The sequence below is a fragment of the Ambystoma mexicanum genome, chromosome 7q (genome assembly GCF_040938575.1).
Source record: "Ambystoma mexicanum isolate Mex_15411 chromosome 7q, UKY_AmexF1_1, whole genome shotgun sequence".
Taxonomy (NCBI): Eukaryota; Metazoa; Chordata; class Amphibia; order Caudata; family Ambystomatidae; genus Ambystoma; species Ambystoma mexicanum.
This window is the reverse complement of record NC_090941.1, coordinates 903,752,261-903,774,580: the sequence shown is the minus strand read 5'-3', so window position 1 is coordinate 903,774,580 and position 22,320 is coordinate 903,752,261. Positions and strand designations below refer to the sequence as shown.

The following is a 22,320-nucleotide window of genomic DNA, read 5'->3' as shown; positions in this document are numbered from 1 at the left end:
CCCACACCACCCCCATATTTTTCGGCAAAAAACTCTACAAAAAAAAGCCTGCCGATGTAACATCGTACCGTCTTAAGACCAAGAATGGTCCAATAACCCTGTATGGCTTTACTAGCAGATAGTATGCCAATGATTGAAGAGACATCTACCCTCCAATTTACTCTTCAAAACTTGTTTTCTATCAATCTATATAGTATGCAAAAGTATAAAGTAAAAGTTCTCACAGGATGATTTTTTCACGTTTTCTGTGTTTGAGCCCACATTTCGTTCAGAACGAACAGAGTCAATACTTTTGGACACATCTCCGTATCTCTGCTCGGGAGGAGATAGACGCAGCTTTATAGAACTGCTTTTCACAGAGGTCCCTCTCTCGACTGGGGTGCTCGTCCTCACAAATCTGCCCGACTCGGCATCTGGCAAATACCCATGATCATCTATTAAGTCTTCAATTTCAGCTTCTTCTTTGCCTGGATGATCAATATCATTCACTTGATAGGTTTTAGCCATACTGACATTTTCTTCCCCAGACTTCAATAGACTGCTCTCTGATGGAAAACTTGTGTGAACGGTTTTCTGAAGGAAGACTACATTTCTACTGGGTGTCTCGGGAAGACGGGACTCATTTATCAAATATGTATCTGTAGTGCCCTCCTTATTTTTAACCTGAGTGGATTCATTTAAAGGCTCTTTCTTTACCAGCAATTTGACCTCTGAACTGACACTTGAAATTGGCCCATTAGCCAAACGAATGTCCTCTGGCTCAATCTGCCCAGCATTATTATTATTTGAAAATTCCAAAGATTCCTGGTACAATTTCTCCAAGCCAACATTAAAAGCACCAACGTCTTCTTTTGAAGGAGCATCTGTTTTGTCTACAGTCTCACTTACTTCTGTAGCAAGTGGCCTTTCTTGGAAGGCAAGAGAAATAGGTTCAGGTGCAGTCTTAGGAAGAGTAACTATTGTCTTCTCGGAATGTGAAACCCTCTCTATCGTATTACTACCTTCACTGGCTGGCCTTGTAATAATTGAAGAGATAGCATCAGACTTCCTCAGAAGTTCCCCTCCCTTTCTAAACGACAGTCGATCATGTTCAGACATACTCATGTGGATGTCTTCCCGGTTTTCAGTGGTGGTGGGTGATGTAGGGGCTGCCTCAGACGCTTCTTTGTATAGTTTTTCTAGCCCACTGTCAAATGCACTAAACTCCACCTTTTCAGGAGCTGCCATTTTGATAAAAGTCTCTTGAACTTCTTCCTGGTTGTACTGCACTTTATTTTGGTAACCTAGGGAATCATTTTCGTACTTTATATTTTCAAAGACACTTTGAGAACTTGATGCACTTTGCTGACCTTTGCCCTGATCGCTGGTTGCTTCTGGTGATGCCACAGAAGCTTCTTCAAGCAGCTTCTGTAAACCAGCATTGAATTCATGAACATCTGTCTTAGGTGGGGCAGCAGCTTTTTCAATAATCTCTTGTATTTCTTGGCGGGGAGCTTTCACCTCGTGTTCTTTATAGAGGGTCTGCTGTGTTGGAATGGGACTACTCTTTGTGACTGCCTGCCCCATTTCAGTTCTTTGACGTGTTGGAGACGGAGCATTCAAGGCCTCGTTGTGAAGCTTCTCTAAGCTGGCCTTCAATTCAGCTGAATCATTTTTGCTTGGAGGAATTGTTTTTTCAACAGTCTCTATAACCCCTAGGCTTTGTGCTTGCAATCTCTGGTGATCCTGAAGCTCGTGACTGCGCCTCCTGACCCTGTCATAAAACAATCCCTGACCTAGCTCACTCTGACTTGAAGGAGAATTCTTTGCTAAGGTCTTCTGATTAAGAGGTGGCATTGTTTCTGGGGATTTCATTCCAGCTATCTCAAGGTCACTGTTAACTGTGCCAATCTCTACTTTTCTTTCCATTTTGGAAGCTTCTTTATTAAGTTTTTCTACACTGCTTTTGCAATCATCTTTCAATTTTGATGGTGCGTCAACCTTTGCAACAGTCTGAACAGACTCAGGCATTGAAATGTCGATTGGACTGGGCACCCACTCTTTTCTTTGCCATTCTTTTATTTGGAAGTCTTTTTCATTGAAATCTGACACACTGCTGTCCTGAGCAGGCAAAGCATTCTGGGAATTTCTGCCTAAAGATTTTTCCACTTGTAAAAACCCTGGACTCTGCCTGTCCTGCACAGGAGCTACACTTCTGACAGATGGTTTCACTTCTGCTTTAACTGGTGATTTGATGTCTGTGCTCCAGAAATTTCTCAAGCTCTGAAATTGTTCAGGATTGGATGGCTTGTCAGTGGCACTCTCACGCTGCCTATCTTTTAAAGAGAGAATTTGAAATTTGTGCTTCTGTTGGAAATCTGGTGATCGCTCTTTCCCTGGAAGAGAATTGTTTGCATTAACTCGTTCATAGTTCGAGGATTCTGATGTAGCAACTCCTTTTCGCTGCCAATCATCATCCCTGGGTGAGTGCACATCTTTACCAGACATTCTTTCTGATAAAACTGTGGGTTCAGCACTAGTGATGTCTGTTGGTTTGTAAGGCATTGTTTTTGACTCGCTTGCTTTGCTCGCCCATGCAGATTTCCCAACCTTGACAATTGATATTTCTGCTTCATTCTGCAGCTCTTTATCTAAAGAGTCTTCTTTTTTATCTTTGGTTTCATGTGGAACTTTTACTAATCCCGAGCCAATGCGGTTCGTTATGCCATCACCTTCAAACGTGGGTTTTGACTGATTAGCTGTGATGTCCCACTCTGTTGCTTTTTCAATGTCATTGTTAATCTTTGTTGCAGGTGTTTGAATTTTATCCCTGGCCTGTATGGGTGCTTTCTGTTGCAAAATAGCTGGTCTCCTCCAGTATAACAAATTGTCTTGTTGGTGCTCTCCTTTATCAAGAACATTAGAGTCAACCTCCTGATCCACATTCAATTTTATTGGTGAACTAAAAGTGTCTTTTTTCACATTGTTAAGTCGTTGGGTTTTATTGTCATCTTGCTTTGGCTCGTCAAAGAAGTTTTCAGAAAAGCTGACACTTGTTCTATTTCCATGGTCTTGGCTTTTCTTGCGAGGCTCTGGAACAGTTTCTGTGGTCAACGAATTTGTTTCCTGTATTCCATCCTGCATATATTCAGTCTCAAAATGTATTTTTCCACCACCACTTTTGCTCTTTCCAAACAAGAGCTGTTCCCCACCGGTGCCTGGAGAATGGGACTCTATTCTTGGTGGGAAAGATGTTGGCTTGAAAGATTGGTTTTCAAAGTCCGGCCCATCATGAAAACCATTACCACCAGATTTTCTACCCACGTTCACGTTATTTTCAAATGAAAGCTGCTCCCTCTTCCACTGTGCCCCTTCATTGAGTGTAAACGGCTTTGCACGGTCAGTGGCGCTAGATGGTTGACTTTCCAGATGGGAATCCTTGAGCCTCAATTTATCGGCATGTGGTCTTGGGCTTTCCAGCACAATGGCTCTTGCTTCAGTCTTTGACGATGGGTCACTTTCCTCTACAAACACCTTTTCTGTGGCATTCATAGGGGTGGTCCTGGCTTCACTAGGCAAAGAGTCTCTGTTAAACCAATCTAATACCTTTGAAATGGACTCATCAGCCGCCTTCTTGAACTCAATGATATATTTATCAGACTTTGAGGAGGATTTAGGGCTCAGGTCCCCTGCTCGAGTTGGCTTACCTTGCGGATGGTCTGTCGAGTTGAGTTTTGACACCTGAGGGGATTTAATCTCAGCATCAAGTGGCTGCTGATCTGCAACATAAAAAGATGATTTCCTTTCTATAATGAGGAAGAAAAGTGACATGAACTGTATTTAAGTACACATATGTCTTCCAATTTGACTATGCACATTGAGAGTACACCAAGAACGTTAGCTGTGTAATTCCATTCTTGCAAAGCTGATTCGGTACATGCAAGTAGTGTGACTGGAAGTGGCCTATTCGGTAAGCTTGCTAATGAAAAAAACATCCAAAATAACCATGTACCCCCTCAATCAAAAACCCTGTGTCCAATTGACCGGGCTACCAGTTGTTCCTTCAGATGCACATAGAAGTGTGCAAGTTGCATGACACCCACATCCAATTTAACATATATTTGACTTTACATGTTTTATTGCATGTGCTTGATAATTGTTCTCCAGTAGAGTGGGAGGGACAGGAACCCTTCACGCTAATATTGCGTTTAGCTCATTAATATTATGCTTAGTTTACTGCCAGTAGATCTTCATCCGATTACTCATAGCAATAGCTCATGCATAATTGTATTGCATAGTAAAGAGGGGTTAGTATTTAGCAGCGTTGGTATATTTTGATTTATGAAGGTTGAGGCAGGCATGCACATACATTGTAATGAAAGAGCTCCGGCATCTATTGTTGAAACAGTCGTTTCTTGACTGCCTTTCTGTATGCTAGGTTGCTCGACACTGTCCAGGCGGATACAGGTAGGAGTTGCCCACAATATTTACCTTTAGCAAAACGTCTACACATGTTAGGGCTTTTTGAAGTGTGGAACATTCTGCCAAAGTTGGCAGTGCATTTGTAGCCATCGGCATGGCTCATATTTGTTTAACTTGCGAATGGAAAAGGATAGGGCATGGTTATGAAAGACTCTGCGAACCAGAAAAAAATTACTTTCAACCTAATCCACCAATTTGGCCAAAAGGAAATGCGAGGAGTGTGCCCAGAGTGTGTGGGTGCTTATTAGAGGCCAAAATAGCACATTTGCAAAGTCAAAGTGGGATTGGAAAGTCACCACCAACGATCTTTTCTTAGGGTGATCTGACAAAGAAGTAGTCTTTAAAGGAAAGAAGATGTTAGTTACAACTTCAGGGATGAGAGACAGGGTCCAATCAGTTTTCTAAATGAGTCTGGGGTTGTACAGTGTTCCTTAGTGACTTTCAAAAAGGTTAAAGCTAGCCATTTGTAGTGCCCATGGAGGATGGATAGCGGGGCTCTGTCTGGTTTTAAGGCATTGATGAGGCTGCGAATCTTATCAATTTTGTTAATGAAGAAGGTGTTGATTCTGATGCATTTCTCTTGTGAAGCAGGCACTCCCGGGACAGGTGCGGGCTTGGAGCAGTGCTTGCTACTTCACATAAGGCTTTGTTCCTGTTAGAGGCTGCTTTAATGGTGGAGGTGTAGTAAACCGACTTAGCCTTGGGGATCATGTGCCTGCGGTGGGCTACGCAAGCAATTAAGGGATGTGCAGTCTTCTGGGCTGCTGTCCTTGCTCTACTGATTTTCGAGGGATCTCATCAAGCATTTGTTGGCAGCAAGCTTGATGGGGATGGTTTGACTATGGTGCGACTAGACCATAGGGGTATACTCTAGTTATTTAGTGAAGTGGTTGGATGTATCCAAAAAGGCAGAGGCCTTCCCTGTGGTGGGGAATGTTGTCAACATTGTCTCTATTGTGCATAGCAGGAAATTAAGAAAGGAGCAACACTCAATTATAGGGTGTTTAGCCTGGCTTTTGTGGTGCAACTTTGTGTGGGATATAAAAATGGATATTGTAGCGTGGTCAGTCCAGTTGATGGTGTACGAGTACGAGAGGAGTGGCGAGGATTGAAGACTAAGTTGAGTGTGTGGCCATTGACATGCATGGGGGAAGAGTACAATCTGTTTAAGGCCAATGGAGTCGGCCAGAGGGAATAGGGGGTCATGTAGGTACTTTTCTGGTTAGATGCCAGGGACATTTCAGTCTCCAAAAATGGAAAGGTCATCGATGTGTTATGTTAGGCTTACTTATAACGCGCACTATTACCAAAGGTATCTTGGTGCTGGAAAACCTAGCAGGACCAAACAACAAGACAGAAAAAAAACTGGAAAAAAGATTAACTTTAAATCTCAAAAGATACGGAATGGAGTTCCATAGTTCCGCAGCTACAATAGAAAAGGCTTGGCCTCCAGTTCTCATTAATCTAAAACAAGGAACCTGAATCAAACACTTTTCTTGAGATCTTAGACACCAACCAGGACCTTGATGCAGAAATTTAGATTGTTAATGCTCAGTCTATAAAAAGCTTGATGCACAATACAGAGCGATTTAAATGCAACCCATTTCTCAATAGTAAGCCAATGTAGTTGACAAAGTACCACAGCAATATGGAACCCAAAGGGAATGCTGGTAGCAACTCTGGCTGCCAGATTTTGAAAAAGCTGTAAACAACGCATCAGGTATTTGGGCTGAGCAAGGTATAGTGAGTTGCAGTAGTCAATTCTACTCAATACCAACGCTGCACCCACTGGAGCATCTAATGAATCTCAGAAGAAAGGCTGAACTTTCCTCAAAATTCGAAGATGAAAATAACCAGATTGGCAGTATTGATCTGAGCCTCCAATGAGAGAGAAGAAGCGATCTTTATGCTAAGGTTTCTAACCACAGAGACAGGGACAAGAAGAGGACCCAGAGCAGCGGGCCAAAATCAGAAGACCCGAGAGAAGCAGAAGAAGAGGAACCAACCACCAGGATTTCCGTCTTGCCCATGTTCAACTTCAGGCATTTGTCACCCATTCACCACCCAACAGCCTCCAGACAACCACTAAAATGAGACTGATAACTAGGATCCTTCAGATTAAGAATTAAAATAATCTGAGTTTCATCAGCATAGGAGTAGCAGCAGAAGCCATGGGAGTGGATGAGATTGACCAGAGGCTGAACATAGATATTAAACTGAATCAGAGACAAGGCGGACCCCTGAGGAACACCACAAGTGAGGGCTTCAGAAGAGAAGAAAGGAGCAAGAGAGAGAATCTGTGTTATATCAGCCAGAAAAGATGAAAACCAGGCATGACATATCTGCGCTGGATAGGTGAGCAAGTAGGATATGATGGTCAACAGTGTCAAAGGCGGCTGACAGATCTAACAGAATCAAGCTGCTCCAATCCAACTTGGTCTGCCATTCGTGTCAGGTCATCCACAGCAGATACCAGGACACTCTCGGTGCCCCGGTTAGGCCTGAACCCACACACAAAAAAATTAAATCAACAAAAGAATGGTTTTCAAAGAAAGAACTTAATAGCGGAGAAATAATAAACTCCATAAGTTTCATAAGATAGAAAAGAAGAGCGATCGGGTGGAAATTGGCTGGGATCGTGGCGTCCGACGATGGCTTCTTCAGTAGAGGCACTACCAATGCCTGTTTTAAAACAGCCGAGAGAGAACCTTCAGTGCAAGACGTGCTCACTGCTTGGGCAACCCAGGCAGCCAACTCTGGCATGTTCTCCTTAAGCACTTGAAGTGGAATTGGGTCCAACGAATAGGATGATTTCAGTTTGGCAGTTTCTACCACAATTTCAACATATGAAAATATGGGAAATTGAGACCAAGAATGAGTAATAGAAGGTGCCGGCGTCTCAACCAACACCTGGCCCTAGGAGAAGAACTCAGCATTTTCTGCCGATGTAGTTACCACTCCCTGTAAATAAGGTGAAATGTAATTGAGTTTTTGTGTGATATGCAGAATCGGGATGCAAGGGATTCAAAAGGAGCTGTGTGCGGGGGGTCTGGATTACCATGTAGGGCCAGTTTATCATACGGATGACTGACACCCCCACCTCCAGTTTTTCCCATGCGGTCACTATGTTGTAAACTGTTGCCATGGGGTAGGAGGACATTGAAGATGTACGGGGATGATGGGGTTAACCATGTTTTGTTAATGAAAAGGGCATCAAGATGGTTGCTGGTTATGAAGTCGGCAAATCGGCGGCGTGAGCGACTGCTGAGTAGGTGTAATCCATCATAACCAGGAGGATATGAAGACTAGTCTAATGTTGCAGGGGTGTAAGTAGGATATTGACGAGATTCACCAGGGCATCTGTCCAGGGCTGCCTTGGGCGTTTTTGCGATTTCTGGAGAGGACGGGTGTGGGTTGTGGTGAGAGTAGACATATGGTGATGACTAGCTGGTTTAAGATGGCAGCGTAACTGGCCTTTGCCCCTTTCCAGACCCAAATGGTACACTACAGGGATTGCCCTTTTCTTTGGCTGTAATCTTCCAGTTATGAAGGGGAAGGAAGGTGCAGATCTAAGCAGGCGGGTGAAGTTTATGTCCCGTGTCCTAGATCCACTCATAGCAGCTCACAAACTGTAAAAGAAGAGCGGCTGGAGGGCTTAAGCATGGAAAAAAGAGCAGTAAAACAAGAAGGTAATAAAGGATTAGCAGTGATTGACAGATGGGTGGGGCTTAAGTTATGGGATCTAGATAAGCGTACACCAGCTCACCAATTGCAAAAGTAAAGAGGACGGATGGCTGCTTAAGTAGGGGGGAAAAGAGTGTCAAAAGAATAAGATTGGCAGTGGTTGACGGGTAGGTGGAGCATAGGTCACATGACCTAAATCCACTTGCACCACTTCACCAACATGTCATGCATAATTCAATTATACCAGTTGGGGTTTAGGTTTTTAGTTGTTTCTTGTGTGGTCATATTAATTTTTTAGAGCATTGCTGCTGGTGATTGCTAAAATAAAACAAATGGAACCCATTGTGTTTAATAAAACCTTGATTTCCAAGTTACTTTTGCCAGATACTTAACAATGAAATGGGATCATATTCTACAGAGCAGCCCAGGTTACTGTAGGTCAAGCTCTTTTTGAATGAAGGGCACGACTTACCCTTGCCATTCCTGAGCAAGGGCCATCTAGAAGTAGGCACTCCACGGTCACCAAGTATTTCCCTAAAGCCGCTAATTTCCACGATTATTGTAGCAGAGGCATGCATCTGTGTGGCAGAAGTTCAGCCTCCACAATTTAAGGAATTAAGGGGACTAACCCCTTTCTTCCTGCCTCAGTAATAGTGGGTCTGCACTGAACTATAGTGTCAAGCGAGGATAGGGCCGAAGAACGCAAGGTCTTTAGCATATGTTTCTAGTTACCTCGTCAGCAGGCAGAACAACAATTTAACAAACTGTGATAACAAACAATGGTGTAAATGGGTTATATACATGAAAGGGACATCTTATTGTCAATTATTAATTTCCTGTATTAATTGCCAGCCCTACAGGGGAAGCAGAGCAACATTCTATAAGACCACGCTAGTAATGGGATAAACAACAATTACATGTTCCCAAATACTCAATGAATAGCAAGGGAACAGAGCTTCCTACAAATAGGGCAACACATTGGAGTCAATGTGAGAAATAGAACAGATGTGCAGGAACATGGTGTTCAGGAGCGGGGGTGAAAGGGAGCCTAACATTCTATTGGAGAGCGGGGGTGAAAGTGAGCCTAACATTCTATTGGAGAGCGGGGGTGAAAGTGAGCCTAACATTCTACTGGAGAGCGGGGGTGAAAGTGAGCCTAACATTCTACTGGAGAGCGGGGGTGAAAGTGAGCCTAACATTGTACTGGAGAGCGGCGGTGAAAGCGAGCCTAACATTGTACTGGAGAGCGGCGGTGAAAGCGAGCCTAACATTCTATTGGAGAGCGGCAGTGAAAGCGAGCCTAACATTCTACTGAGAGCGGGGGTGAAAGCGAGCTTAACATTCTATTGGAGAGCGGGGGTGAAAGCGAGCCTACCATTCTACTGAGAGCGGGGGTGAAAGTGGGCCTAACATTCTTTTGGAGAGCGGGGTCGAAAGTGAGCCTAACATTTGATTGGAGAGCGGGGGTGAAATAAGCCGAACATTCTATTGGAGAGCGGGGGTGAAAGTGAGCCTAACATTCTATTGGAGAGCGGGGGTGAAAGTGAGCCTAACATTCTATTGGAGAGCGGGGGTGAAAGTGAGCCTAACATTCTATTGGAGAGCGGGGGTGAAAGTGGGCCTAACATTCTACTGGAGAACGGGGTCGAAAGTGAGCCTAACATTTGATTGGAGAGCCGGGGTGAAATGAGCCTAACATTCTATTGGAGAGCGGGTGTGAAAGTGAGCCTAACATTCTACTGGAGAGCGGGGGTGAAAGTGAGCCTAACATTCTATTTGAGGCCGGGGTTGAAATGAGCCTAACATTCTATTGGAGAGCGGGGGTGAAAGTGAGCCTAACATTCTATTGGAGAGCAGGGTGAAAGTGAGCCCAGCGTTCTATTGGAGAGCAGAGGTGAAAGTGAGCCTAACATTCTATGGGACAGTGGGAGTGAAAGTGAGGCTAACATTCTATGGGACAGTGGGAGTGAAAGTGAGGCTAACATTCTATTGGAGATCTGGAGAGAAAGTGAGCCTAACATTCTATGGGACAGTGGGAGTGAAAGTGAGGCTAACATTCTATTGGAGATCTGGAGAGAAAGGGAGCCTAACATTCTATTGGAGAGCGGGGGTGAAAGTGAGCCTAACATTCTATTGGAGATCGTGAGTGAATTTGGGCCTAACATCCTATGGGAGAACGGGGGTGAAAGTGGGCCTAACATTCTATTCGATCCGTTTGGAAACCACCGGCAGGACAGGAGTGCAATGGGAAGTAGAGGCTAAATGGGTTCTAGCCTGGCTTGCACAAAATCCAAGTCCAGCCACTTACTCGGGTCAACCTAAGACTATGAAAGGAAGACATGCCTCCCCTTTAATCTACCCTGGTCAAGGGTTAATCCTGCAAAGGCTGATTTGGGATGCAGGCAACACGCACAATGCAAAACAGTAATGCGATCAACGGACATGTTCAAACTCCATTACCTCGACATCACTAGAATGTTGGTGGCTAAAAAGGAGCAAGTGGCAGAAAAATGCGAAAAGATCCCAAAGAAAGGCGAGTGCCTCCATTAATTTTCTTTAGAGGGGTCAATATCATGGGTCAGAACGAGCTGGGATCCCACCAGCGGGCTTAGGTTCAAGAGCACATGAGCATGTTACATGCAGGGACCTTTGAAAGAGCCAAAGGCTTGGATCAGCTCGGTGGGTGCTCGTGCCTACACATTACTGCAGTGAAAATTACCTGCCTTTTTGTGGCCAGCGTCCTGGAGGAAAAAGCAGGCACCAGACAGATTCCTTTATTCCTGATGAGGCATTTGGAGCAAATGTATTTCAAGTGGTGAGAGGCTGGATCAAAGAAGGTTCAGTACATTCAGACTGCACCACTAGCAGCCCCATGGAAATAAAAAGCTCTCATAGCAGGCTTCCAATCACAGAATGAAGATGAAGGTCGCTTTATGCTTTTTATTTAACTCCAGGACTTTAACTTCTTTACTTTTACTTGTCTGCCAGAATCTTAGTCACCATATATTGTCCTTAAACTAGGATATTCATCATATAGTGCCTATGCCCAAAAGTCTACTAGGGGTCGACATCTTGGCGGCCTACTTATTGGGACCTCTGCTTGCCTGCCACATAGAAAGGTTGAGGTGGAAACAGGATCCTGTGATGTACACTATTTGAATGTTTATCAATGGACAAAACGGTGTTTGCTATTATTTAATGTCTAGATGCAAGTATGTTGGCGACCGATGTAGTGCAAACCTAGCTTTTTCACATAATTCAAAATGGTCTTCTGCACATAAATAACAAACCATAATTATGTGTTTTGGGTGCGTTTAAAGTTTTTAAAAATACAAAAGAGAAATCGGATGAAATGTTTTAAGATCACATCAGTTGGTATGCTGGCACTTATATATTTCCCTCGATGATGAGACAATCAAGCTGGAGTCATTCCGGTTTTGCATCATATGCTTCTTTAATGCTTTGTTTTTAAAATTGTTATGTCGGGTAATGTGATTTTTGTACTGTCAGTTCTATAAAATGGGAATATTTTAGTTTGTGGTAAGAAACGGAAAAAGAAAGTGGTAAAGTGCAGAAATCAAAGATTTGGCGCAAATACCTGCTTCACCTCTTAACCAATGTGTGATACTGGGCATCTCATTTAATCTCGTATTCTCTAACCTGTCAACATTGCCAGTCCCTAAACCTTTCAAAATCAGATATTTAGAGTAATTTTGTTCTCTTGGTATGATCTTCAAAAAGTCTCACATGGTTTTACTGGCTATAGTATTGCTTCCTTTATAATAATGGTAAGCATTGATACGTTGCACAGCACAGCCACTTGTTGCTCTCTAATGGCAACCTTACTTGAAAACAATGGCCCTCTTCTAATCTCAATCTGTCTGGATACGGAAACCTTCTTGGTAGCTTCTAATCTGCATCAAATATAAAATCTATATTATGTGTGTGCAGCTTTCGCCTTCCTTCCAATTGGTCTCCATGCTTGAGCACGTTTGCATTCTGTGAGGCAGCTAATCCAAGTCCTCCGTTTATTCCGAGTTATGTGCACCTTTGTCATACGATCAGTGTCCTGCATTCATCCTACAACCACCACCATGCCTTCCTTGTGGCTGTTATTGATAAAAACAAAAATGTCCCATAGCAATGTTCAGCGCTGGTCATTGGGCCGGATTTTCCCAGATCCGGCAAAAACAAAACAGTCTCCCAGGGTCTCGGATCCGGGAAAAGTACTTGTGCCCATTAATGTAACCGATCTGTTTTTGCTCCCGAGACTGGGTTTCAAGCTCGGATCACCAGGTCCAAAGTGGAGTGACTTACCCAATAGACAGTTAAAGTGGTTTGAGAGCTTGTTACGACTGTGGGTCGAGCGTAATTGTGTGTGTTGTTTTCTTCTTTACGTTGCCTGCCGCCTGTCAGGTGGATCTCAGAGGGACCAACCTCCTCAAGTCCCAATGTTTGCAAGGGTTATTCTGGGTTACTGAGATCCAATAATTTGAAATTAGGCGCTGGACAGTGGTTCCTTAGTATACAATGAGTATCAATTTTCACACACGATAGCTGTTTGCAACATTTGTTGATTTATTTTTCCTTCAGTAATTCACACATTGGTTGGTCACTCTTGTGACCAATATATTTTTTGCTAAAACTTTACATGTGGTACAGAGTATGTGATATACTTTTATTCCATTAGTGCCAACACGTGTTTCAACCTATGAGGTCTTTCTCAAGGCTGCATATTTGTGACATGAGTGAAAGGGTGCATATTGAGTGGTGGTAGAGTAACATTCATAGATATTACATTAAAGCCCATAATTTGTTGTCAGTATTTGACGGCGAGACCATAGTTGACATGTTCATAAACAGTGTAAATAGTCCCGTGACATTTGTCAGGTGTGACATATTCACATTAGCAATGCATGTGTGTGTATGTTAATTGGTCACATGGGTTAAATTACAATTGTATTATACAGTTGTCAGTCAATTATAGTCATATTATGTAATTGTTATTGTTTCATGGTGTTATTAGTAAAATGCAAAAGGGAAAAAAATGTTTATTTTGGGGAGGTAAAAAAAAAAAAAAAAAAGAGAAAATGCTCTTTATTGGTCTTGTCTGTGTAACAGACACTGCACAAAATGAACCAGAGACAAACTTGGAAAGGAATTCCGGGGAAACAGCCATTCCGGAACCAAGCTATACCAAAGGATATTGTTTTTTAGATCAAAAGATATCGGAAGGGTACCAAAACACCGCAAAACACCAAGAAGGTGAGATAACAGGACCCTTTAGTAGGAGATCAAGCATCAAGAGGAAACCCACCACGAGAGGCACAAGAGGAGGGATCAAGAAACCTAAGCAAAGAACAAGAAAATGCAGTTATGCTCACCAGATGAAAGACACAACTGGAGCAACGAAGCTCAAGAAGGTAAACTTGGTACTGAATCTATCCAACTATACACCAAGTGACACTGAAATTGAATTGACATTCTCAGCAAAGGGTTATCATTTGCCCAGACAGCCAACCTGGACCATGTGGAAGCCCACATTGAACTTTTTTAATTCACTAGGAAGCTCAAACTGATTTTTGTTTTGCTAAGAAGGTCAACTGGCAAACAATGGCTCCGGAATACCAAGTCATAAGCAGCATTGATCTAGAGAACCATACTCACCTACTGATGAACTTGGAGACAAACTACGGAAGACACAATAGCTAAAACATCTGTGATGAAGGAACTGAACATTAAATCAAATTTGGACATACCAGAACTAAGGAAGAAATCCAAATTTACTCTGGTACTATATGGGGACAATGCCATTGATATTTTCCAAATAGCAGTAACCAAAGACTTTCATGAGTTGGAGGATAAGTACAAAACCAGGAAACACTATAACTAAGCAATTTGAAACCAGAGGAGGTTAAGGTCCTCAAAACTTTGAAGGAGAACAAAACTATAATTATCAAAGAGGCTGACAAAGGTGGGAACATCGTGATACTTGATAAGGAAGATTATCGCAAAATGGAAACGCAACACCTACAAACACCAGGATGCTACAGCAAGATACCAAGCAATCCAACTCAGACAATAGAGCAACAAGCCGTGGAACTGATAACAAAATGGCACAAGAGGGGACAATTAACGGACGATGAGCGTGACTGTCTGAAACTCAAGCACCCATGTATACCTACGATTTATTTCCTGCCAAAGGTAGACAAGACATTTGACACCATCCGAGAGGGCAGGCCAATACTAAGTGCTATAGGTTGTATAATGGAGGCATTTGCCAAGTACATAAACAATGTTCTGGGACCTGAGGTCAGCAAGATACCTGCATACCTCAGGGACAGCATGCACACCCTACAGATTTTGGAAGAAATGGATTGGAAGGAAGAGTACCTATTTGTGACATTGGATGTCAAAGCGCTATACACGTCAATTGAACACCATCTGGCACTAAAAGTGGTAGACTACACATTTTTCAAAATGTCGGCATCCTACTTCTCCCACATAGAAATGACCAAGGAGTTTTTGGAGTTCACACTTAACACTATCTTCCTATTCAATGGAACCTTCTACTGCCAAACTAAGGGGATAGCAATGGGGGCTACCTATGTGCCATCACTTGCTAACCTTTTTATGAATCACTTTGAACAGGTGCAGATCTTCTCCAACAAGCACTTTATGGCACATGTACATGCATGGCACAGATTTATAGATGATGTACTAATGATTTGGTCAGGAACTGAGCGACAATTAGCTGACTTCAAGGAATATCTGAACAAGAACCATTTCGGAATAGAAATCACAGGAACGCATAGTGCTGAGCAAATAGAATTCCTGGACTTGAACATCTCGGTCAATCAAGGCACAATCCTCACTAGGATGTTAAGGAAACTAACGAAAGTAAACTAGTTGCCATCGGAAAGCAACAATCAACAATATTCCCAAAGGTGAATATACAAGAGCGAGAAGGAACTGTAACAATGAGACAGCATTTGCAGCGGAATGTGACCTACTCAGAGAGCGCTTCACACAAAGAGGTTACTGGCAAGAGCCCATAAAAACAGCCATCAAGAAAGCTGAACACACATCAAGGAAGAACTTACTCAAGACAAAAGATCGAACAAAGAGCATTGACAACAAACTAAGATATGTCACGCAATATCAACAAGAGAGCCATAAGATCCAGAAGATTCTAGCCAAACACTGGCACCTACTCCAAATCGATGAGGATTTAAGAACATGGATAACGGACAAACCACTCATGGCTTACAGCTGAGCACCAACATTAAAGATAATATTGAACCCACCATATATGAGAACGGAGGAACCAAGAAGGGATAACTGGCCATCTATCAGCAGCAAATACTAAAGGTTTTTACAACTGTGGCACATGCTCTATGTGCAATTATGCTCAGGACACCAAAACATTAATTCTTTGGGTCAACCTCAAACATAATATAATAGACTTTGTGAATTGTAAAACCAAGTATGTTATATATGTAATAATATGTGCATGCAAACTCATGTATATAGGCAGTACCATCAGGGAACTGTGAATAAAGATACGTGAACATCTACGATCACTGAAGTCACAGGATGCCAAATTCCCCCTGGCGCAATACTGGCAGGAACAACATCAACTGGAGAGAAAGGAGGACATTAGATTCGTGGGTCTAGAAATCATCAGGCCAGAGCCAAGAGGAGGGGACCATGAACTAAGACTATGCCAAAGAGAGGCCAAACTCGATTGTAAATACAGAAATGTACTGCTTGGCCTAAACACAGAACATGAACTAAATGTGTTTGATACGTTAATACTGTGGACTCGCTGATGGTCACTAAGATTACTACAGTGATTTGGAAGGTTTAAACTAGAATGATGGATTTCCTTTAACCAATAAATTAACATCCTTAAGAACACCCTAAACCTTCTCTGGCTGGTTACACCAGTGGAGATTATATGTCAAATATGCCCCCATGAGCAATGTGAACCATTCTTCAGGGACCACCTTACCTTACGAGCAGCAATTACTAGGGATGATGACCCACCATCTAGTGTGGCCACAGACATAATTTACTGATCCATTCAATAACGGAGTGTGAGTTTTCATCGTGGGTTAATGGAATACCCTTCTTTGTGGGACTAATAGTATACCCAAACACCCGTTTGGTGACACACATGTTCACAATCTGATTGCAAATATTCTGAAACAAGGCACCGGAGGAGCCGTGTTTGAAACTAATGAGTATTCCCAACAGAACTCAATTCTTCTCCTTTCTTTTTAAATATCATAAGGGAATATGCCAAAACTGTAACTTCACTGCGCAAACGGGCCCCTAATAATACCCAGTGCAGCAAGGGGAGCAATCGAGCCGCCTCATTGGCTCATCCTAAACAGCTGACCATGGAACAATTGGAACGCTTCTTGGGCGGGACCAATGGATGGACAGCTTACACTTTAATGGTAGCCCTCTTGCAGTCTCGCGGTATCGCTCACTAAAGCAGATCACTGCGAGACCAAGAGACTACACAGGCACTCACCGAGAGTAAGAGGTAAGACTCAACATTTCTGGGACCCACATTTAGTTTATCTAAAAGCGCTATGTGCGCACTACTTAGTGATCCCTTTTTTCTGATATAGGCCTTAACTTAACAGTACGCTACGGAAGTTTGTGTCCAATTGCAACCTATTTTTAACAAGTTACGTCAAGCTCAGGGAAACATGCACTAGGAAATGGGCACTAATACAGGGATCTACTGTAAAATTTAGCAACAGGCACAGAACTTTGGGTATTAACCGAGCATGGGAGATCATTAAGCAGTGGTACCTCGTAACTCCAAATTAATGGGGCCCCATGTCACTTGTGAGACGCTAAGGTTTACAGCGCTTATAGGCAAGCGAAAAATTTGAAACCACACTCCTGAAAACCATGTGGGTTTTTTTATTCGTAACTTGCGTTAATCTAAAGCAGCACTTAAGATAAACACTGGGGCTACACTCAACTATTTGGGCACCAATATGGGCCTTTTTCTGCGGCATAGAGGCGCCTACAACAACTTAACTATGTACTGAAACTAATACGTATTAACGGGAGTGGCCAACACACTGCCTCAGCACACTACCATTATGTTAACGTGCTTGGGATCCCCCGAAACGGCATGTAGGAACTTCCACACATTGTAAATATTGATTGCTGGTTTATATAGTATTCACTGCATCGGTCTGGCACGCAAGATCCTCTGCACAGGAGCAATAGGTTAACGCACCTTGTAACCCCATTAATGCCATGTAGGACTCTTCATTTTGTATGTACTGATCACTGGATATGTAGTATTCACTGCATTAGGTTGGCACGCTACTTCTCTAGCCAACAAACTCACTAGCACTGCCAACACTGATTGGTGGCATAACCAGACTGTCCCCCCTTTCTCTAAAATCTGGTGACTACACCAAAGGGAGGCACTAAGAAACCCAAGCTAACCATGGAATTATTAGCATTCGGACTAACGTAGGAGAATTCTTTACTACCTCAATCTCTTTCCACATAGGTACCACCCTCTACCATTGCTGAACATAAGAATTTCTATTCCAACCATCCGGGAACACGCTAACCCTACAATTGGTAAGCTTTACTCAACTAACTTCATAAGCTTGCGCAAATCTTAATTAGACCACAGACAAGACAACTAAAGAGCATTTTCTGTCTCTTTCTCTCTCTTTTTAACCTCACCCATGTGACCAATTAACATACACACACATGCATTGCTAATATGTGAATATGTCACGGGACTAATAACACTGTTTATGAACATGTCAACTATGGTCTCGTCGTCAAATACTGACAACCAATTATGGGCTTTAATGTAATAATTATGAATGTTCCTCTATCACCACTCACCATGCACACGGTCACTAATATGCAAACTTGAGAAGTACCTCAAAGGTTGAAACACGTGTCGGCACTAATGGAATAAAAGTATATCACATACTCTGTACCACATACGAAGTTTTAGCCAAGAATATGTTGGTCACAAGGGTGACAACCAATGTGTGAATTACTGAAGGAAAAATTAATCAACAAATGTTGCAAACACCTATCGTGTGTGAAAATTGATACTCATTGTATACTAAGGAACCACTGTCCAGCGCCTAATTTCAAATTATTGGATCTCAGTAACCCAGAACAACCCTTACCTAATAGACTACAGAACTTCTGGCTAGAACACTTGTGAATATTCGTGTGAGGACTGTACTCTGCAGACACGATTCCAGAACCGCTTCGGACAGATGTGCACCTTTTCTAATTCACTCCTCCTTTCTTTAATAATGTATTCATCTCCTGAAATGTAAAATGTTTATGGGGAAGGGGCGAGGGTGCTGAGAAAAATCTTGTGAGCCCCCCTCACCTTAACTTGCAACCCCCCCCATGCACGCTCCTAACGGCCCCACCCCCGTGGCTAGTGGGATTCCACAGTTAATAATTTACATTTGCAGCACTGCCTATACTAGAATACAAGTACCAGGTGGCAGACTGCAAGTTCTGCTTTTGAAATGACACGTGTTTACTATTCAGATTACAGCAAGCATGAAGTGGGTATGGGGACTGAAAGGGAGTAGCCATGCTTATTTTGATCACTGCAAGACAGCATATCATGCTTGCTGTTGTGATCAAGTCGAGGATGGCATAACCAGGAATTATGGATCCCTTAATTTCTTTGTCTTGGTGGAGGGGGGACTCAAAGGAGACTGTGCCTCTGGCTACGAATGTGCTTCAGATGGCCCTGATCTGGACTAGTTTCATAGCCAATTCAAGTGCTCTAAATGTGGTGAATAACTCTTGCTCTGCCTGCAAACAATGATTGCAGAGCCTGAAAAAAGGCACAGCACGAACATCGTTCCGTACCGAAAGTAGACACCAGCCGCTGTCCACCAAAAGAGAAAAAGTAAACCCTTCCCCCTGGCGTTCAGTGCTGAGGTGTGGCAGCAGACTGTTGCACGTCATCTCGCTCCATGTCCCCTCCTGGGCCCTTAGACCTTACACACAGTCTTCCCTCCACATTCTTGCACCCCTAAAGCTAATCGGCTTGCAACATTAACTAAATGAATTGCAGACAATCCACCAATGCCAATACACACTTCAGTTATGAATTCACATTGAAGCCACATAGCTAGATCTGTCTCCATACCATTAACTCCCCATTGTGAATGGACTCATTTGGTTCCTCTGGGCTGGGAAGTCAGTGTATCACTGTATAACGGAGCGAGGTGTCAAATGTAGTCAGATGTGTTTTGTTCATAACCTGTAAGAATCCCTGATGTTACACCTTGTATACTCATGATGGTGGTCTGGCCTTTCCCCTACTCTAAGCTATTACTCCTTTGTATTACCTCCTTCTCGCATTTGACTCCGGAAGGATAGCACGCATGTGAAGTGCTTACATCAGACAAGGGAGGGTTCAAGTAACTTTATTGGTTAATAATGAAGCATCGCCTGCCGAAAACACAGACTCATGTGCCCAGAAGCACAACTTGTGGCCCAAAGCGTGGGCTGAGGGAGCACTAAAGACATTTGCAACTAGCGTTGGACTGAGTGCTGGGGTGATAGCTGAAGAAAAGGCAGTGCCTGCCGAGCTCCTCGAGCAGTGCCCATTATTTCTACTTTAATTTATTTTTTGTCCAGCTCTGGCCCTACCAGGAATGCCTTACAAGGTTCAAAGGGAGGTGAAATAGAAGTTTTAAACTTATTTTAGGATAGGAAGATTAGGATAGACAGGCTAAGGTAGGCAGGGCCGGCCTTAGGGCAGGGTAGGCCGGGCGACCGCCCGGGGCACAATAGCTGATCAGGGAAACATTAGCCATCAGGGCTCCAACTCGGGGGAGCCTTCCAAGGGTTACCCCGAGCGGGCGTGGTGGGCGAAGTATCATTTTGATATTAAATGCGCTCGCGGGGGCATTTAACAATAGGGTGCTGGCACCCTATTGAGATAATTACCTCCCTGCTCCGCTGCGGGAGTGGGGAGATAATCATCTTAATAAGGTGCATTAAATAAAAAAAAAAGAGGATGCCTTCTCCCACCACTGAAAAGAAACATTTGGCGCCTCCACCCCCACCCACCGTGCCCCTTGTCAATTGGTGCGGGGGGGGGGGTAAATTGTTCTTTTTCTGCCCGTGGTACTGCCGCTACTAAGGCTGGCACTGATGGTAGGGGTTGTGGGGAGGCAAGATTGGGTGTTGGTACGTTTTGACGCTTTTTTCGAAAGTAGTGATGAGGGTGGGATGCAGATATGTAGAATTAGGGTGTTCCAGGCTCCGGGTGCCTTCTGGGTGAATGCTTGTTTTTGAGAGTATGTTAGTTTGCAGAGAGTTTGTGGCTAGCCTTTCTGGTGTTTGTGTGGGTGATGGATTTCAGTTTGTTGTGAAGGTAAGACAGAGTCCTTTGAAGGGTGATGTGTGAGGTTTTGGGTAGGTGAAGGATGAGTGTTGCTGCTGTTTTCTGTCTGGCTTTCAGGGGGCAAGGGTGCTGTTGCGTAGTTCAGTGAGTGAAGTGTTATTTTGTGTTTGGTCTAACTTGGACAGAATTGGTGCTTGGACTGCAGTGTGGAAATGGCCAGGGGGAATGGATGAATCTAATCTTGTGGAGGTGGTGTAGGCGTAGTTGTAGGTTCCATGCTTTGGTAAAGCTCGCTATGTGGAGTGTGAAAGACAGGTGGTGGCCAGTAGTGAAGCTTAGGGATCTGATGGGGAGGCAGGGATATTTGTGGGCTATTATTGCAGGGTTCATTGATTCAACTGGTGAGGTTGGGATTGTGCCTGGATGAGTGTGTGGCAAGGAGAATAGATAAGGGGGTTTCGTTTTGGAATGGTTAAGTTTGAGGATTTGGAAGTATATTTTTCATTTGAGTATTGGTGGAAATGGACATTGTGGTTGCTAAATGTCTTTCAGAGGGATTCTACATATATGTTGAAGAGGCGTTGAGACAGTAAGGATCCTTAGGGAACCCCATACTTGGCTGCGGTAATGTCAGGTCAATAAGTGGTTACGGAGACAAAGGTCTGTCCTGTCAGTGAGGAAGGAGTTGAACCAGACTAGAACAGTGCCCGAGAGTTTCATCCTGTGGGACAGGAAGTTTAGAAGAATAGTTTGGTTGATTCTGCCGAAGGCTGCAGAGAGGTCGAGGAGTATGAGCAGACCTGTGTGTCCTTTGTCAAAAATGTTGTGGTGGCCATTGAGGATGTGTAGTTTTAGAGTCTCTGTGCCGCGGCCAGGTCGAAAGCCTGATAGGAAGGGGTTGAGGACGTTGTTTCTGGTGATGTATTGTTGAAGTTCCTTAGTGGTGAAGTGTACTATGACCCTGGCGAGGAAAGGCAGGACAGTGATGGGGTGGTAGTTTTCAGGGAGTGTGGGGTTGAGGTATTTTTTTTTTTAGCATACGAGATTTGTCCAGTTTTACACGCTGAGAGGATTGTACTATGTGAGAGATAGGAGTTGATGTTAATCCTGTAGAGGAGCCAGCCCGACGATTCAGTTGGATGCAGCTTGAGGTGGGCATGTATCATTCAGGAAGTCTGCTGATTTGGCTTGGGTTGCAACAGTGATTATGGTGTCTCAATCAATGGGGTGGAAAGTGCCCCACATGTTGGAAGGATGTGCGGGCTGGGGGATGGGATGGTTTGTCTGATGTTGTGAATTTTATAGTTGAAGTAGTCCATGAGAGAGTTATATACTGGAGGTGGACCGTGACATAGAATGGATTTATAGTGGCTTGGAGAGGGACTGGACTATGTTGTAAAAGTTTGTATTTATAATTGGTGGCAGATTGGAGTTCTTGGCGATGATAGTATGGGCATGCTGTATGACCATCTTGTATTTTCTGCCACAGTGCTTGAGGGGTACCCTGGTGGAGGGGCATTGGTTCTTTTGCCAGGCTCTTCCAAAACACCAGAACGTCCGGTTTGATGGAGGAGGAAACTGTTGAACCATGCTTTATGGTGGGAGTTTTAGGTGGCTATTTGGTTGAGTGTTTGGGTGATTGTGTTTTGATTGTTGATTAATATGGATAGGCGTTGAGGCGGGTGTTATAAGTGGGTCAGGGGCTGTGTCTTCAATGTGTTTAGTTTGTCTGGTTGTGGGTGAGGAGGATGCGTGGTATGTGGGGTGGTGTAGTGTGGCAG

The 22,320-nt window shown here is 43.5% G+C and overlaps 1 protein-coding gene across 25 annotated transcripts in view; it reads right to left on the bottom strand.

The window, feature by feature from the left end:
• SYTL2 (synaptotagmin like 2) overlaps positions 1-22,320 on the bottom strand; it is a 573,462-nt gene that overhangs the window by 166,466 nt on the left and 384,676 nt on the right. For 8 of the 25 annotated variants that reach the window (XM_069639787.1, XM_069639792.1, XM_069639788.1 and 5 more), the window contains one exon: positions 225-3,785. The exons of 4 other annotated variants lie outside the window; for them this stretch is intronic. In XM_069639787.1, the coding sequence (XP_069495888.1) occupies positions 225-3,785 (3,561 nt within the window). The remainder of the gene's footprint in view (positions 1-224; positions 3,786-22,320) is intronic. 13 more of the 25 variants (XM_069639800.1, XM_069639806.1, XM_069639810.1 and 10 more) reach the window with 4 other exon arrangements.